We start from the raw sequence: 16,500 nt of genomic DNA on the forward strand, positions 1-16,500 counted from the left end.
GTCTTTTGGACTCTGTGGGAGAGGGAGAGGGTGGGATGATTTGGGAGAATGGCATTGAAATACGTATAATATCATATATGAAACGAGTCGCCAGTCCAGGTTCAATGCACGATACTGGATGCTTGGGGCTGGTGCACTGGGATGACCCAGAGGGATGGTATGGGGAGGGAGGAGGGAGGAAGGTTCAGGATGGGGAACACATGTATACCTGTGGTGGATTCATTTAGATATTTGGCAAAACCAATACAATATTGTAAAGTTAAAAAAAAAACATTTAAAAAACATTTTAGCTGTGCTGAGTCTTTGTTGCAGCTGGAAAGCTTTATTTAGTTGCAGCTCTCAGACTTGCTCTGGGGGCATGTGGGATTTTAGTTCCCTGACTGGGGATTGACCGATATACATTGCATTGCAAGGAAGATTCTTAACCACTAGACCACCAGGGAAGTCCCTTCTCTTCTTTTTAAATGCTGAATAATACTTTATTATTGGTATATACCATATTTGGTTTACCTATTCTTTGGTAAATGGATAGTCAGTTTGCTTTCATGATTTAAATATTGTGAATAGAGCTGCTATGAACCTGAGTGAACATATATCTCTTCCAGGGTGTGATTTCAATTGTTCTGGGTACATCCTCAGAGATAGAATTGCTGGATCATACGGTTCTAAGATTTTTTATCTGCTTGTGATGGAGAGGATGTTCACATATTAAGGCATGGGGAAGTCATTTGGGCTCATCCATGGTTCAGCCTGAACTGTGTGTGAACTAAGACAGCCTGTCAGACCCTCACAGCTCATCTGCTTTAACCATTGAGGTAAAGAAAATCTGCAAATCCCTTCTTATGGTGTCTGGGTTAACACTCCCTGGAAGATAAGGTTCCCTTCTCAGAAACCAGAGTCCTGCTGTCTCACTGTCTATGTACTAGGTCTGTCTCTTTTGAAACCTTGAAGGAATACACCCTGTCGTGTTGATGTGTGAGCTTTGTATGCATGAGGTATAAGACTGTGCTGGAAACCATGCTTGAGCAGAGCAGTTCCTCAGAGCTCTCAGAGAGGCTGGCTCGTCCTTGTCACACTATAATCCTCAGTGTGCGTCAAATATAACCTTTCCATCTCTATTGTGTTTCTTGATTATTTCCAGGAACACTTGAATTCATTGATCATCAAGGACCCTAAGCAGAACTGGGGACCCACTCACACTCCTCCTCCTACCCAGTCCTCTTACATGACTCAACTCCCCACAGCCTGCACCTGACCTGAGACACTCCAATGTGGGGGACCGACCCCCAAGCCCAGCTGGACCCCAACCAGGAGAAGGGGAGTTTACAGTCTCTGATGTGAATTCAAGCAACAAAAGCATTGAACAAGTGCCATGTCTGCAGCCAGCCTTGCACAAAGGGATGGAATAGGATCCCGAGGAGTCTGTTTTCTGGGAAGACTGAGCACCAAGGGAGGAAAGGGAGATATGGTGAAGGAGGTCAAAAGCAGTAGGTCTCACAGAAGGTAAAAATCAGGAGTCGGAGGGGAGGGATGAGCAAGTAGCGAGGGGTTAGAGAGTGGACAAGATTCTGACATACAACAAGTGACACACTTGCTAAAACACCAGCCAGACACTGTCACTGTGGGGACGACATGTCGTAGTTCAAGCTTCCGTTAATTTTTCTTTCTTTTTTTTTTTTTTTACTGTGAAGTAGTGGTCCAGGTTTATTTATTTGCATATGGATGTATACTTGTCTGAGCACTATTGTTGATGACATTATCTTTTACCCATTGTATTGTCTTGGTTCCCATGGGTAAAACGAACCATAAATGTAAGTATTTGTCTCAGGACTGTCGATTCTATCCCATTGATCTAAGTGTCTATCCTTGAAAAGCCAACTCCACAAAAGGAATGAAGCAGCTTAAGCTGTTGTGGTGAGTTTTAGTTGGTTGTGTGGGGATGCTCTTGAACCCAGAGTTGTTAGGAAGATTATTTTAAAGGGAAAACACCTGAGACGCAACAGATGCAGAAAGAAGCCTTCTCTGAGTTTCTCTCATCTGACTCAAAGCAGAAAATTCTGGGAATTAAAGTGGTACTAAATTCCTCAGTGGAGAGGCTGCTCCCAAGAGGATGAAGGTGAGTAGAACTGTGAGTATAATTCTATACTATACTTTTGTATTTGTAGTAGACACCACCTTCAATCTTTGGTGGTTAACTTCAACTGGGGTACTGTTGTTTCATGGTGGAGTTATTTTCTGGGATTTTCTCTGTCTTTGTATCAGTACACTTATTTCACTCTTTCTGCTCCCTCTTGTGGGATAATCCTTTTTAATAATCTTAAATTAATTGATGAAGTGTGTCTGCCCTGGATCTTGGTTACTGCACAGTCTTTCCCTAGTTGCGGTGCACGGGCTTCTCCTTGGGTGGCTTCTCTTGCTGCAGAGCACAGGCTGCAGTAGTTGTGGCATGTGGGCTTCGTTGCCCCGTGGCATATGGGGTCCTCCGAGACAGGGGATTGAACCTGGGTCCTCTGCCTTGGCAGGCGGATTCTTAACCACTGAACCACCAGGGAGGCCTTGTGGGAGAATTCTTAAGCTTTTCTGTATCTCTGCTCTGACAACCCACCAGGCTGCCTCCTGGAAACTTGTCTCTGGATTTCCAGAAGGTGGCTCTAGAGCTCCAGTCTGCGGGCGCCCTCGCCCAGAGCGGGGACTGGTTTTCTGAGCCTGCTTCTTGTCTACCTGAGATCCCCAGGACATTGCAGGGGGAGGGTCCCACAAGGAGCCCCCAAAGAGTGTGGGGAGGTGTGGGTCCAGCACTCGGGGTACTGAGGGTTCCTGTGGATGCAGCAGAGACATTCCCTGGTGTGGTGCTCCCAGAGGCATGTGAATGGACTCACTGAGAAAAGCAATCCTTTTCACCCCCTTTGAAATGTTTATCTGTGTCTTTCCAAATATTTTTCCTCTCGCTCCTCATGGAGGTCCCGTCTCAGGTCTCTGATGCTGCTGTGGATGTCCTTCTTAGGTGTCTTCTGCGATGTCCTGCAGAACTAGGGTAGCTGAGCATTCACTCATCACTCCCCTTTTCTGTGGGGGGATGTTTCCTTGTGTGGGGGAGGGGAAAGATTCTCTCACCTCCAACTTTGCTTTGACCAGAATTGTTTTTATTTTTTTTGGAGTGCCAGAACCTCTCTGCAGGAAAGCTGACCTTCTGCAAGTGCTTTCACACATGAGAATCTGCCCGTGTCAGAACCCATGTCTCCTGCCTTGGCAGGCAGATTTACCACTGAGCCACCAAAGAAGCCCCAAATGAAATATTTTTTGACCTCTAGCTATTCTGGGGATTTTTCAGAAAGCTCCTAAAACATCTCAAGGAATGATAGCTACCTCATTACAATTAGGCATACTGGCACATATAATTACATGGGTACCATCAGCAGGTCCCCTGGAAGAGTGCAGGGCAACCCACTCCAGTATCCTTGCCAGGAGAATCCCATGGACAGAGGAGCCTGTCAGGCTATAGTCTGTTGGGTCTCAAAGAGTCAGACACGACTGAAGTGCCTAAGCACACATGCATTCTCAAATAAGTGATGATAAACCTTCTTAGGTTATATTGGAAGGATAAGTGTTATTAATATGTGTTCTAAAAATTATATGAAATTCCTAAAAATCTGATATGTCCTGGTAGATTATCAATCACAATTCAGGATATTATCTTAAAAATCTGGATGTTACAAAAATAACCAAAGTTCTCTTTTCTTTTTTCTTACTTTGATTGTTAAATTTTCCATCAACTGAGCCAAGCACCTCAACTCTGAAATTCCCATCTTACATAGGTTACACAGGTTATGTAAGGACTCATCCTGTGTCTTATTTCTCCACTTCTTTGCCAAGCTTTTAGACAGTTAGAAGGAAGGTTAGGTGACGTTTCCAGGTTCACATGGCCAGTAGAGTGGGTAGGCATGGGGTGGGGGGAGAGGAATCTGTGACTTCTGGAGGGTGTCCATGTTGTATCCTTATCCCTGGAAAGACAGCAGACCCTCAGTCATCTCCCAAACCCCTTCCTCACCTTCTTGCCCTGCTCCCAACCACTCACTGACTTCCTGCGATCTGTGGGAACCACCTATTTAAATAACACATTCATGGAATAACACACTAATGATTTGCTCTTTCTCCTTCTTCTGCCAACTGTTTTTCCCCCTCATCAATCTACACCAAGAATAATCATTTAAAAAATCTTTCTTTCTGTGAGATGCCTACCTACATCAATCACTTCATGGTTTTCATATGAAAGTGAGATCAGACCAAGGGAAGAGTTGCTCATCTCACAGAACCCTTCACCACCTTCTCACCCCTCTCTTCTCTCTCCTCTTCCCAATTTCTCTCTGCATTTTTTCTCTCCTGTGAAATTATCTAGCCAGCACCAGCTAAGAATTGTTGTTGTTTAGTCTCTAAATCTGGAGAAGGCAATGGCAACCCACTCCAGTACTCTTGCCTGGAAAATCCCATGGACGGAGGAGCCTGGTAGGCTGCAGTACATGGGGTCGCACAGGGTCGGACATGACTGAGCGACTTCACTTTCACTTTTCACTTTTCACTTTCATGCACTGGAGAAGGAAATGGCAACCCACTCCAGTGTTCCTGTCTGGAAAATCCCAGGGACAGGGAAGCCTGATGTGCTGTCGTCTATGGGGCCACACAGAGTCGGACATGACTGAAGCGACTTAGCAGCAGCAGCAGCAGCAGCAGTCTCTAAGTCATGTCTGACTCTTTTTTCAACCCCCTGGACTGTATCCCGCCAGGCTCCTCTGTCCATGGGATTTTCCAGGCAAGAACACTGGAAACAGTTGCTATCTCCTCCTCCAGGGGATCTTCCCAATCGAGGGACTGAACATGTCTCCTGCATTGGCAGGTGGATTCTTTACCATGGGGCCACCAGGGAAGACCAGTCATAGATTAGACATGACCTTAAAGTCTCATTTTCTGTTCCAAGTCTTTTAATAAAATATCATTTTCCCCAAACAAATACTGTGGTCTCCCTTTGATAATTATTGGTAAATAAAAAGTTCCCCATCTTGGGTCATGTAAAATATTACATGTACATATGATTCTTTCATTAAATATCTCATCAAATATAACTGAGCACTTATTGTATTTCAGACACTGTTTTAGCCACTGGGAAGCAAATGGTGGTCAAAAGTGTGAAGAGGCGAATGCATGTCCCTTCATTCAAATCCATATGTTGAATTCCTGATCCCCAGGACTTCAGAATGTGACTGTATTTTGTTTGGGGGCCTTAAAGAGGTAATTAAGATAAATGAGGTCATGAGGATGGGCCCTAACGAAGTTTGACTAATCCCAAATGTCAAGAGGTTATTATGATGTGGAGACCATACAGAGATACCAAGAGGTGACAGATTTAGCAAATAGTATTACAGGACATCTAGATGCATTGATTTTAGATCAACAATGAACCTTGGCACCTATACTTTAATACATATATATCTTTTGTGCTTAATAACTATACATCTTTCAATATATACATACACATGTACAAGCAGATATCATTTTATTGTGCTTTGCAGATGCTGCAGTTTCTGCAAACTGAGGTTTTGTGGCAACTCTGGGTTGTCAGATGACAGCTAGCATTTTTCAGCAATAAAGTACTTTTAAGTTAAAGTATGTACATTTTTTAGAGAGAATATATAGCACACTGAATAGACTACAGTGTAGTGTAAACATAAGTTTATATGCAGTCAGTTCAGTTCAGTCACTCAGTTGTGTCCAACTCTTTGCCATCCCATGAACTGCAGCAAGCCAGGCCTCCTTGTCCATCACCAACTCCCGGAGTCCACCCAAACCAAGGTCCATTGAGTTGGTTAAATAAAAAAATTTGTGTGATTCTCTTTATTGCCAGTTCTCTTCACTATAGTAGTCTGGAATCAAACCAGGAATATCTCAGAGGCATGCCTGCAGGGTCCTGTTGTGGTTGTTCAGTTGCTAAGTCATGTACAAGTCTTTGTGACCACGTGGAATGCAGCACACCAGGCTCCTCTATCCTCCACTATCTCCTGGAGGTGTCCATTGAGTCAGTGATGCTATCTAAACATCTCATTGCCTGTTCCCTCTTCTCCTCCTGCCCTCAGCTTTCCCAGAATCAGGGTCTTTTCCATTGAATCAGCTCTGCACATCATGTGGCCAAAGTATTGGAGCTTCAACTTCAGCATCAATCCTTCCAATGGATATTCAGGGTTGATTTCCTTTAGAGTTTTCTGGTTTGATCGCCTTGCAGTACAAAGGACTCTCGAGAGTCTTACCCAGCACCACAGTTTTCAAAAGCATCAATTCTGCAGTGTTCAGCCTTCTTTATGGCCGAACTCTCACATCCATACACGACTACTGGAAAAACTGCAGCTTTGACTAGACAAACCTTTGTCGACAAAGTAATCTCTCTGCTTTTTAATATGCTGTCTAGGTTTGTCATAGGTTTCTTTTCAAGGATCAAGTGTTTTTTAATTTCATGGCTACAGTCATTGTCTGCAGTGATTTTGGAGTCAAAGGAAAGAAAATCTGTCACTGCTTCCACTTTTTCCTCTATTTGCCAGGAAGTAACAGGACCAGATGCTATGATCTTAGTATTTTTGAATACTAAGTGTTAAGCCAGGCTTTTCGCTCTCCTCTTTCATCTTTATCAAGAGGCTCTTTATTTCCTCTTCACTTTCTGTCATTAGGATGGTATCATCTGAGGTTGTTGATACTTCTCCTGGCAATCTTGATTCCAGCTTGTGATTCATCCAGCCCAGCATTTTGCATCATGTACTCTGCATATAATTTAAATAAGAGGGGAACAATATATAGCCTTATCATACTCCCTTGCCAGTTGTGAACCAGTCCACCATTCCATGTCTGATTCTAACTGTTGCTTTTTGACCTGCATACAGGTTTCTCAAGAGACAGGTAAGATGGTCTGGTATTCCCATCTCTTTAAGGATATTCCACAGTTAGTTGTGGTCCACACAGTCAAAGGGTTTGGCATAGTTAATGAAGCAGAAGTTGATGTTTTTCTGGAATTGCCTTGCTTTCTTTGTGATCCAACAATTGTAGGCAATTTGATCTCTAGTTCATCTACCTTTTCTAAACCTAGCTTGAATCTGGAAGTTGTCAGTTCATGTACTGCTGAAGTCTAGCTTAGGATTTTGAGCATTTTCTTGCTAGGCTGTGAAATGAGCACAGTTGTTTGGTAGTTTGAACATTCTTTGGCATTACCTTTCTTGGGATTGGAATGAAAACTGACCTTTTACTTCAAACTTATTGATGACTGAATATTTAAGGTGTAACTCTTACACAATACATGATTACCTATGTTTCCTCCTCAAGTGGCCAGCTCTGTGCTCAGGCTGGAGATGGGAACAAGGAGTTGTTTCTCAGGTGCCAGGTTAACATTGTCTTTCTCCCACTGTTATGTTGTTGTACTTTCTTTGTGAAAATCGGTATTGCTGCAAACTTCAGAAGCATGTGTTTTTCTGTATGTACATCATGCTTTGAAAAGCTTACTTAAAAATTAGAAAACATTAAAGTCACTTTGTCCACTGGCAATAAAGACAGGGCTGTAGATGCATACACCTTCACACTCCATAGAGGCTGAAAGTGTTCATGTAGCAGAAGACACCTCCTATGTATACAGGGATTCTACACAGCATCTATGACTTGTGGTTAAGATGACTCAGGACTAGGGGTGTTTTTGTCAAGAGTCTGGGAGGTGGAAGCTGGTGGTTGTTGCTCATCGTTCTCCTCCAGGCTGTGTCGGATCCCGTATCCAAAGTATATGAGAAATCCTAGTAAGGAAATGAGAAAATGAGAAGGATAAGCAGGCACTCTTCCTGGTTACAAACATCCAATAGGTCTCCTATGGTGGTCAAGAAGTTTAGGGGAGCTCAGTTTGGGATCTGTCACTCAAGGGGTCTCTTTATGCCAGAAAGCCACTTACCGATCACATTCCAGATGCCAAATATGGCCCTGGTCCCAGAAGTTATCTGCATCATCAAGTAAATGTTCACAAGGATGCTCACCAGTGGGAGGACAGGCAGAGCAGGGACCTGTGGGGCAGAGTTAGTTCATCCCTGAACACACCCCAGATGCCTGAATGAGAGTCTCTACCCCAAGTGGGCAAGAAGACCAGCCTTCAGTCTGTGTATTCAGTGCCTACTCAGACCATGTATGTAAAGTACTGAGGGGGATCAGGAAGAGTCTGTTGGTTTTAGCAGTTCCCCTCACTCCCTGGATGTTTAGACCATGAAGCATGTTCACTCCAGGTGGACAGTTTGGGCACATAAGGTCACTTACCTTAAAATAAAGAGGAATGGGGTTCTGGGGCTGCCTCCAGATGATGACCATGACTCCAATGATGAGCAGCAGCAGCAGCACAGCCACTGGTGTGTACTTGGAGTCTCCAGAAAACCCCTGACTGGACCACTGGACCAGGATCAGGCTCAAGATTATCATCAGGAGAACTACAGGGGTCAAGGTGGAGGAGAACAGGTTCAACTTCAGAAGCTGAAGATGTCAAGACCTTGGGCCACCCCTCTCCCCAGGCTGCCCACCTCAGCAAGGGCCCTCATATCACCAGGACTCCTCAGTTGACAAAATACACACTCCAACACCATACTGTCAATTTCAGCAAACGACCAAAGAGAAATCCCACTGCTCACCGAGTAGTGAGGCACATCCATAGACAATCTGGCCAGATTTCCTAGTGGGGATGGTGCTGATAGGGAACCACAGACTCTTTAGAATGTTTGAGTTTCTTGCTTCAGGTTCAGAGTCCAGCGGATGTTCATCAGGGACAGGCATCTCAATTTCCTCCTCTGTGTTCTCATTCTTGCTTAAATTCTGGTCTGGCTGGTACCTGAATTAGAGGTTTTAAGGCAATATTAGCAGCAGCCCCTACTCATCCAACATCACACAGCCTATTTCACATGTGTCCTGTCTTAAGCAGAGCAGGACTTTTAGAAGATAGCATGAAGGCAGAAGACGTTTACCTCCCAACTAATCTCCAAGACTCCCTACCGAGGTGTAGTGGGGTCTCACCTGAGGACAAGAATAGAAAATGCCACCAGGGAGTAAATGAGCAGGGTCCTGACTGACACGAGATCCACAAGATCTGTGAATCTGAAGAGTAACGCCATGATCCCTAGAATGAGGGCGCAAACAAGGTGGAGAAGGGAGTGAGAAACAGCTGAAAATATGTAAGTTAAAGCATGGGTTTCAAAAAATGTTTTTTAACCTGCAAGATTTGCAGCAGACATCATGGCCAGGACATGGATGCCTGTGCGGACGTGGATCCGGGTAAGCACCCGGAAAAGGAGCCCGTCCTCTGCCATTGTGTAGATCAAAGTAGGCATTTTGAACATGGCAGTATGGAGTCTGGAAGAGAAGATGGAAGCATGTAAGGATGTGGAGAAGGACAGACCAGGGCTTCTGCTCTCTTGTCGGCTTGGGGTAAGGTGTCTCTCTGTCTTCTTTACCAATCCTAAGGGTTTGGAGATCTGAGCATTGACAGTAGACAGGGAGGAAACCATGGCACTGACCTGAATATAAGAGCACAGAGGGTACCAACTGTCATGATGTATGTGGCGGGGAGCCACAAACTATGGAGAATGGCTTGTGGCAAAGGGTTGTGAGGCTGAATCAGGTAGTAGGGCACCATGAGGGTGAGTGCCACTGAGACACCAGAGTAAGCCAAAAAGCAGATAAAGATGGTGATCAAGATGCTCCAGGGGATGGAACGATGAGGATTTATAGCTTCTGCCCCTGCAGAAAGGGAAGAAGTGTTGAGTCAGGAAAACACACTGGGAAAAATCCCCTTCCTTATTGTACTCCTCATTCAGGTTTCCTCAAAGCCAGAGGCAGCCAGTCTGTTCCCAAACCTCAGATGGGACACACAGTGACCATGTTACCTTTAGTGGCAAGAACATCAGCACCAAAAAAATAGTAGAAACATGTAGCTGTTCCCTGGAGAATCCCTTCAAAGCCGAAAGGTGCAAACCCTCCAGAACCCAAAGGGCCCAAGCTACGGTGAGAGAAGGAAAGAGAAAGAAAGTGGGTGAGGTGTGTTCTTCCATCTCTTGAGCTTCTCCCTTCATACCTCAAGTCCTGGGCTCCAGGACTTGCTTCATCTGGACCCAACAGCCCAGATATCTTTAGTCCACACCATACCAGCTCTGCATGCCCATCAACCGTATATTATGGCCAATATTACAGTCCTAACCATAGATGTCTCTGGATCCAGATGTGTTCAGTTTGTAGTCCTGTTCTGTGAGCTTCCAGTTATGCAGATCTCCCTTAATGAAGCCAGTGATGGTAATGAAAATGAGAACCAAAATGTTTATTCCTATGGATATTTTTGTAACCAGGATTGACTCACGAGCTCCCAGAAGCCGTAGTCCTGTGGGAAAGATGTAATATGAAACACTCAAATTATTGATACATTTATAGATATACTAGTCATAGAAACACCCTTTTTCAACAACACAAAAGATGACTCTTCACTTGGACATCACCAGAAGTTCAATACTGAAATCAGATTTATTATATTTTTTGTAGCTGAAGGTGGAGAGGCTCTATACAGTCAGTAAAAGAAAGACCTGGAGCTGATTGTAGCTCAGATCATCAGTTCCTTATTGCAAAATTCAGGCTTAAATTGAAGAAAGTAGGGAAAACTACCAGACCATTCAGGTATGACCTAAATAAAATCCATTATAATTAAACAGTGGAGGTGACAAATAGATTCAAGGAATTAGATCTGGTAGGCAGACTGCCTGAAGAACTAGGGCCAGGATTCCTAACACTGTACATGAGGCAGTGACCAAAACCATCCCCAAGGAAAAGAAATGCAGAAAGGCAAAATGGGTGTCTGAGGAGGCTTTACAAATAGGTGAGGGAAGATGAGAAGTGAAAGACAAAGGAGAAAGGGAAAGATATAACCAACTGGATGCAGAATTCCAGAGAATAGCAGGGAGAGACAAGAAAGCCATCTTAAATGAACAATGCAAAGAAATAGAGGAAAACAGCAGAGTGGGAAAGACTAGAGATCTCTTCAAGAAAACCTGGGATATTAAGGGAACATTTCATGAAAGGATGGGGATGATAAAGGACAGAAATGGTAAGGAACTAACAGAAGCAGAAGAGATTTAGAAGAGGTGGCACGAATACCCAGAACTATACAAAAAAAAATGTCTCAGTGGTCTGGATAACCAAGATAGTGTGGTCATTCACCTAGAACCAGACATCCTGGAGTGTGAAGTCAAGTGGGTCTTAGGAAGCAATAGTACAAACAAAGCTAGTGAAGGTGATGGAATTCCAGCTGAGCGATTTCAAATCCTAAAAGATGATGCTGTGAAAGTGCTGTAGTTGATACGTGAGCAAACTTGGGAAACTCAACAGTAGCTTCAGGACTTCTAGATCAGTTTTCATTCCAATCCCAAAGAAGGGCAATGCCAAAGAATGCTCAAACTACTGTACAATTGCACTCATTTCACATGCTTCAAGGTTATGCTCAAAATCCTTCAAAGCTATGCTTCAGCAATATGGGAATCAAGAACTTTCAGATGTACAACAGAGTTAAGAAAATGCAAAGGATCAGAGATCAAATTGCCAACATTCATTGGATCACAGGGAACGCGGGGGGAAATACCAATGAATCATATACTTCTGCTTCATTTGACTACACTAAAGATTTTGGCTGTGTGGATCACACAAACTGTGAAAATTCTTAAAGAGATAGGAATTCCAGACCACTTTACCTGTATCCTGAGAAATCTATGCAGGTCAAGAAGAAACACCTAGAACTGGACATAGAATAATGGACTGGTTCCAAATTGGGAAAGGACTATATCAAGGCTGTATATTGTCACCCTGCTTATTTAACTTACATGCAGAGTACATCATGCAAAATGCCAAGCTGGATGAAGCACAAGCTGGAATCAAGATTGCCAGGAAAAATATCAACAATCTCAGATATGTAGATGATACCACCCTAATGGCAGAAAATGAACATGAACTAAAGAGCTTCTTTTTTTTTTTTTGTATCTAGTCATCAAGCAAAGACTTTATTGCTATGACACTAGAGGGATGGAGAAAACCCATAATCAGGTTACAACTGAAATCACAGCTTAAAGAGCTTTGTGATGAAAGTGAAATAGGAGAGTGAAAAAGCTGGCTTAAAACTCAACATTAATAAAGCTAAGACCATAGCATCTGGTCCCATCACTTCCTGGCAAATAGAAGAGGAAAAAGTGGCAGCAGTGACAGATTTTCTTTTCTTGGGCTCCGAAATCACTGCAGACAGTGACTGCTATGCTAAGTCACTTAAGTCGTGTCCGACTCTGTGTGACCCCATAGATGGCAGCCCACCAGGCTCCCCTGTCCCTGGGATTCTCCAGGCAAGAACACTGGAGTGGGCTGCCATTTCCTTCTCCAATGCATGAAAGTGAAAAGTGAAAGTGAAGTTGCTCAGTCGTGTCCAACTCTTAGCGACCCCATGGATTGCAGCCTAACAGGCTCCTCCGACCATGGGATTTTCCAAGCAAGAGTACTGGAGTGGGGTGCCATTGCCTTCTCCGGCAGACAGTGACTGCAGCCATGAAATTAAAAGATATTTGCTTCTTGAAAGGAAAGCTATGGCAAACATGGACAGCATATTAAAAAGCAGGGCCATCACTTTGCCTACAAAGGTCCATATAGTCAAAGCTATGGTTTTTCCAATAGTCATGTACAGATGTGAGAGTTGGACCATAAGAAGGCTGAGCACCAAAGAACTGATGCTTTTGAACTGTGGTGTTGGAGAAGACTCTTGAGAGTCCCTTTGACAGCAAGGGGAACAAACGAATCAATCCTAAAGGAAATCAACCCTGAATATTCATTGGAAGGACTGATGCTGAAGCTCCAAAATTTTGGCCACCTGATGGGCAGAACTGACTCATTGGAAAAGATTCTGATGCTGGGTAAGATTGAGGGCAGAAGGAGAAGAGGGTGACAGTGAATGAAATGTTGGATAGTATCACTGACTCAATGGACATAAATTTGAGCAAACTCCAGAAGATAGTGGAGGACAGAGGAGCTTGGCATACATAATCCATGGGGTTGCAAAGAGTTGGATATGACTTAGTGACTGAACAACAACAGGAAGCAGAGAAATAGTTGCTCAGGGCTGGCAGTTGGTGGTGGTGGACAAACAGACAGTGACTGCTTAGTGGGCACAGAGGTGTTGAACGTGTTTGGAACTAGATGGAGGTGATGGTTGCCCAACATTACAGATGTGCCTAACGCTACTGAATTGTACACTTTAAGATGTTAATTATTGTGGCAATCTTCTCAGAATACATGTCTAACAAAGCAAGATGTACACCTTAATCTTACACAATGTTGTATGTCAGTTATTTATGACTGAAGCTGGGAAGAGGTACAAAGTGGTTAATTTTATGCTATGTGAACTTCCTGTCAATTAAAAAAAAAATCTTTGGCCTCAGTACAAAGGAAGACTTGTTGGTCTAAGTAAATGATTCTCAGCTTGGGGTAATTTTATTCCCCAAGGGACATTGGCACTGTCTGGAGACACCCTGATTGCCACAGTTGGGGGTGGGTGGATGTCACTGGTATCTAGTGAGCAAAGGCCAAGATGACACTCAACACTCAATAATGATTAAGAAAAGAAATTAAAATTCACAGGACAGTCCCTTCACACCAAAGAATGATAAGCCCAAATTGTCAGTAGTGCCAAGGGTGGAAAACAATGGTCTATGTCTTAGCTTCTATTTCAAGACCATTCTTTCTATTTCTAATCCCCCACCATTCTGCCACACCAAGCCTTTCCTACACCAGCTCCCATTCCACACCCTGCTCTTTCCATCCTGTTGTTGAGCCCTGTCTCACCTGTCATCAGCAGTACCAGGCCCAGGGCAAAAAAGTCTGCATATGTGGCCAGGGAGTAAGGCAGCTGCAGAGAGAAAGTTTCCTGTAATGCCTGAGAGATGTGATTTCCAATCAGGCTGTCAAAGATGTAACTCGAGGCCCTGGCCAAGGCGGCAGTGCCTGCAGAGGCAGAAGAGGAGCGTTCATTGACAAACAAAAATTGATGTGCCATAGTATCTAAAAACACAGATAAAATACCTGTATATACAAAAAGCCTATATATACAAATACCTGCTACAAAATACAAAATATCAAAGAGTTTTTTTCATGAGTTGGGGAGAGTAGACCCAAATGATTCACCAAAATGTCAGGTGTTTTAATATGTTAGGAGGAGATCAATGTTATACAAGAAAAGAAAACACATAAGTGGGAATGGGAGGGCTGGTATAGGCATGAAATTTGAAATAAAGTGGTAAAGGAAAATCCCAGGAAGGCAACAACTGAGCAAAGACTTCACTATGATGAGGGGATCAACCTGTGGGACATGCCTCCCTCTCACCCATTCCCTACAGTTCCTTTTTCTCCTGGGTTCATGGTCCATCATTTAAGGACACAGGATAGAACCGAGTTGAATGTAGTTGTGGGGTCTTCCTGACACTATTATCAACTTCCCTTCACGAGGCCAAGAATAAAGTGCTCATGAATGACTGAGAACCCAATCCTCCAACATAGTTTCCCAGGCTTAAGCCCCACACCATTTGCTGGCCCATCGTCTCACCCGTAACTAAGAGAAGTATGGAGTTCCAACCAATGATGAAGGCATAGACTTGACCCATTGTGACATAGCTGTAGAAATATGTAGAACCGGAGCGTGGTACCCAGGCCCCAAATTCAGCATAGCAGAGCCCAGATAATATAGAAAACATGGCAGCCACCAAGAATGAGATGATGGTTGCTGGTCCAGCTATGAACTTGGCCAGTGCACCAGCCAGAATGTATATGCCAACTATCAACATCCTGCCCACACCCACGTTCACCAGGTTTAGGGTGTTCAGATGAGCCACGGGTCTCTCAGACTCATCTATGGGTTCCAGTAGCTGCTTGCGGGTGAGCTTTTGACCAAATTGATGAACAAACTGAAGCAACATCCTAGACGTAGTTGAGGAGGCTATAGTCTGCTGAGGAAAGAAGACATAAAGCCGTTAAGAATGTCCATCCGCCCTTGGCACTGGGGTCCAGTTCTATGGAGTAAGGAAGTGATGGAGCAGGTGGTAAAAGGACACACTGGGCAAGCTCTCCATCTCTGAGATTTGGTTTCTACAATCATAGAGAAGACTTCTAATTTGTCTCAAAGTTACTGGAAAGTTTGCTTGAAAAGAAGTGAGACGGAGTGTATTATGTCTCCCCAAATGTGCCCCTTTGACCAGTAAATTGTTTTGAGCTAAAGTTAATTAAGACCCATTAGATTCAGGAGAAGCTCTTTACCTCTCCCTCAATTGTTCAAAACAATGTAGATTCGGAGACCTATGCCTGGAAGAGAGCTATTACCACAGAGAACTTTTTAATCTCAGAAAGACTTACCTGCTTGGAGTGGGCAAACATTTGTTCACCAGGCACTTGCTCTTCTCATCCTTCTGTGCATGGTCTTCCTCCCATTTGAAGACCCAGATCCCCACCCCTTTCTCCTTAACTCAGGGGGTCATATAAGCTTCAATTTTCTGACAGTCTTTGAGCCTCAAAAAATTTTATGGGGCTCCTGTACATATTAAACTAACTGTGTCCAACTGTCTTATGTCAATTGAATTGTTATCTCAGCTGAAGAATCTAGAAAGCCAAGTCTTCTGCCCCTATAGAAGCAAAAGTTTCCATCACGGAGCCTGGCACATCATAGGTGCTTAGTTGGCATTAGTTGGATAGGTGAGAATGGTGATTTTTGAATCGAAATCAACCAGCCAAGCTTGTCTGATTTTGCTGAAACTACATTTCATCTTTTTTCTCCTTTCCCCTGCACAATAGAACAAATTATCATTATTCCCTCCCCTCTTTGATAGGGGTGAAGTGAGTCTTTTAGGGGCTTGCTGAGCAGAGCGCTCAAACTCTGCACTTTTTTTCACCAAGGACCCTGAAACCTGGAAACTTTCTGTTTCATTGTTTGCAGAGTGACATGGAATAGTAACTGTCCTGGGGAAGAATAAGATGATATTTGAGGGGAGGCACAGAAGGACTGATGCTGAGGCTGAAACTCCAATACTTTGGCCACCTCATGTGAAGATTGACTCATTGGAAAAGACTCTGATGCTGGGAGGGATTGGGGGAAGGAGGAGAAGGGGATGGCGGAGGATGAGATGGCTGGATGGCATCACTGACTCGATGGACCTGAGTTTGAGTGAACTCTGGGAGTTGGTGATGGACAGGGAGGCCTGGCATGCTGCGAATCATGGGGTCACAAAGAATCGGACACGACTGTGCTACTGAACTGAACTGAACAGACTCTAGCCCAGCTGAGTCAAAGCATCAAACTACAGTGGTCTCCCAAGTGCCTGGAGGGAGGGGGGACTAGTGTTCATTGTGAATCAGAAATGACAGGACTGTGTTTCCTGTTGCTTTGGGACA

The 16,500-nt window shown here is 43.9% G+C and overlaps 1 protein-coding gene across 1 annotated transcript; it reads right to left on the minus strand.

Annotated features, from left to right (window-relative positions):
* Window positions 1-7,692: 7,692 nt before the first annotated feature.
* On the minus strand, window positions 7,693-15,035 carry LOC104983239 (cationic amino acid transporter 3-like). The gene is made up of 11 exons (XM_010832680.1): window positions 14,666-15,035; window positions 13,909-14,067; window positions 10,253-10,423; window positions 9,936-10,055; window positions 9,567-9,789; window positions 9,263-9,402; window positions 9,067-9,169; window positions 8,688-8,884; window positions 8,323-8,489; window positions 7,967-8,075; window positions 7,693-7,814 (listed from the first exon to the last, which is right to left on the minus strand). Exons 1-11 carry the CDS (start codon window positions 15,033-15,035, stop codon window positions 7,693-7,695), a joined length of 1,881 nt encoding a protein of 626 aa, XP_010830982.1.
* Between the last annotated feature and the right edge of the window lie 1,465 nt (window positions 15,036-16,500).

This window comes from Bison bison, unplaced genomic scaffold (assembly GCF_000754665.1).
Source record: "Bison bison bison isolate TAMUID 2011002044 unplaced genomic scaffold, Bison_UMD1.0 scf7180017862127, whole genome shotgun sequence".
In the NCBI taxonomy this organism is placed as follows: Eukaryota; Metazoa; Chordata; class Mammalia; order Artiodactyla; family Bovidae; genus Bison; species Bison bison.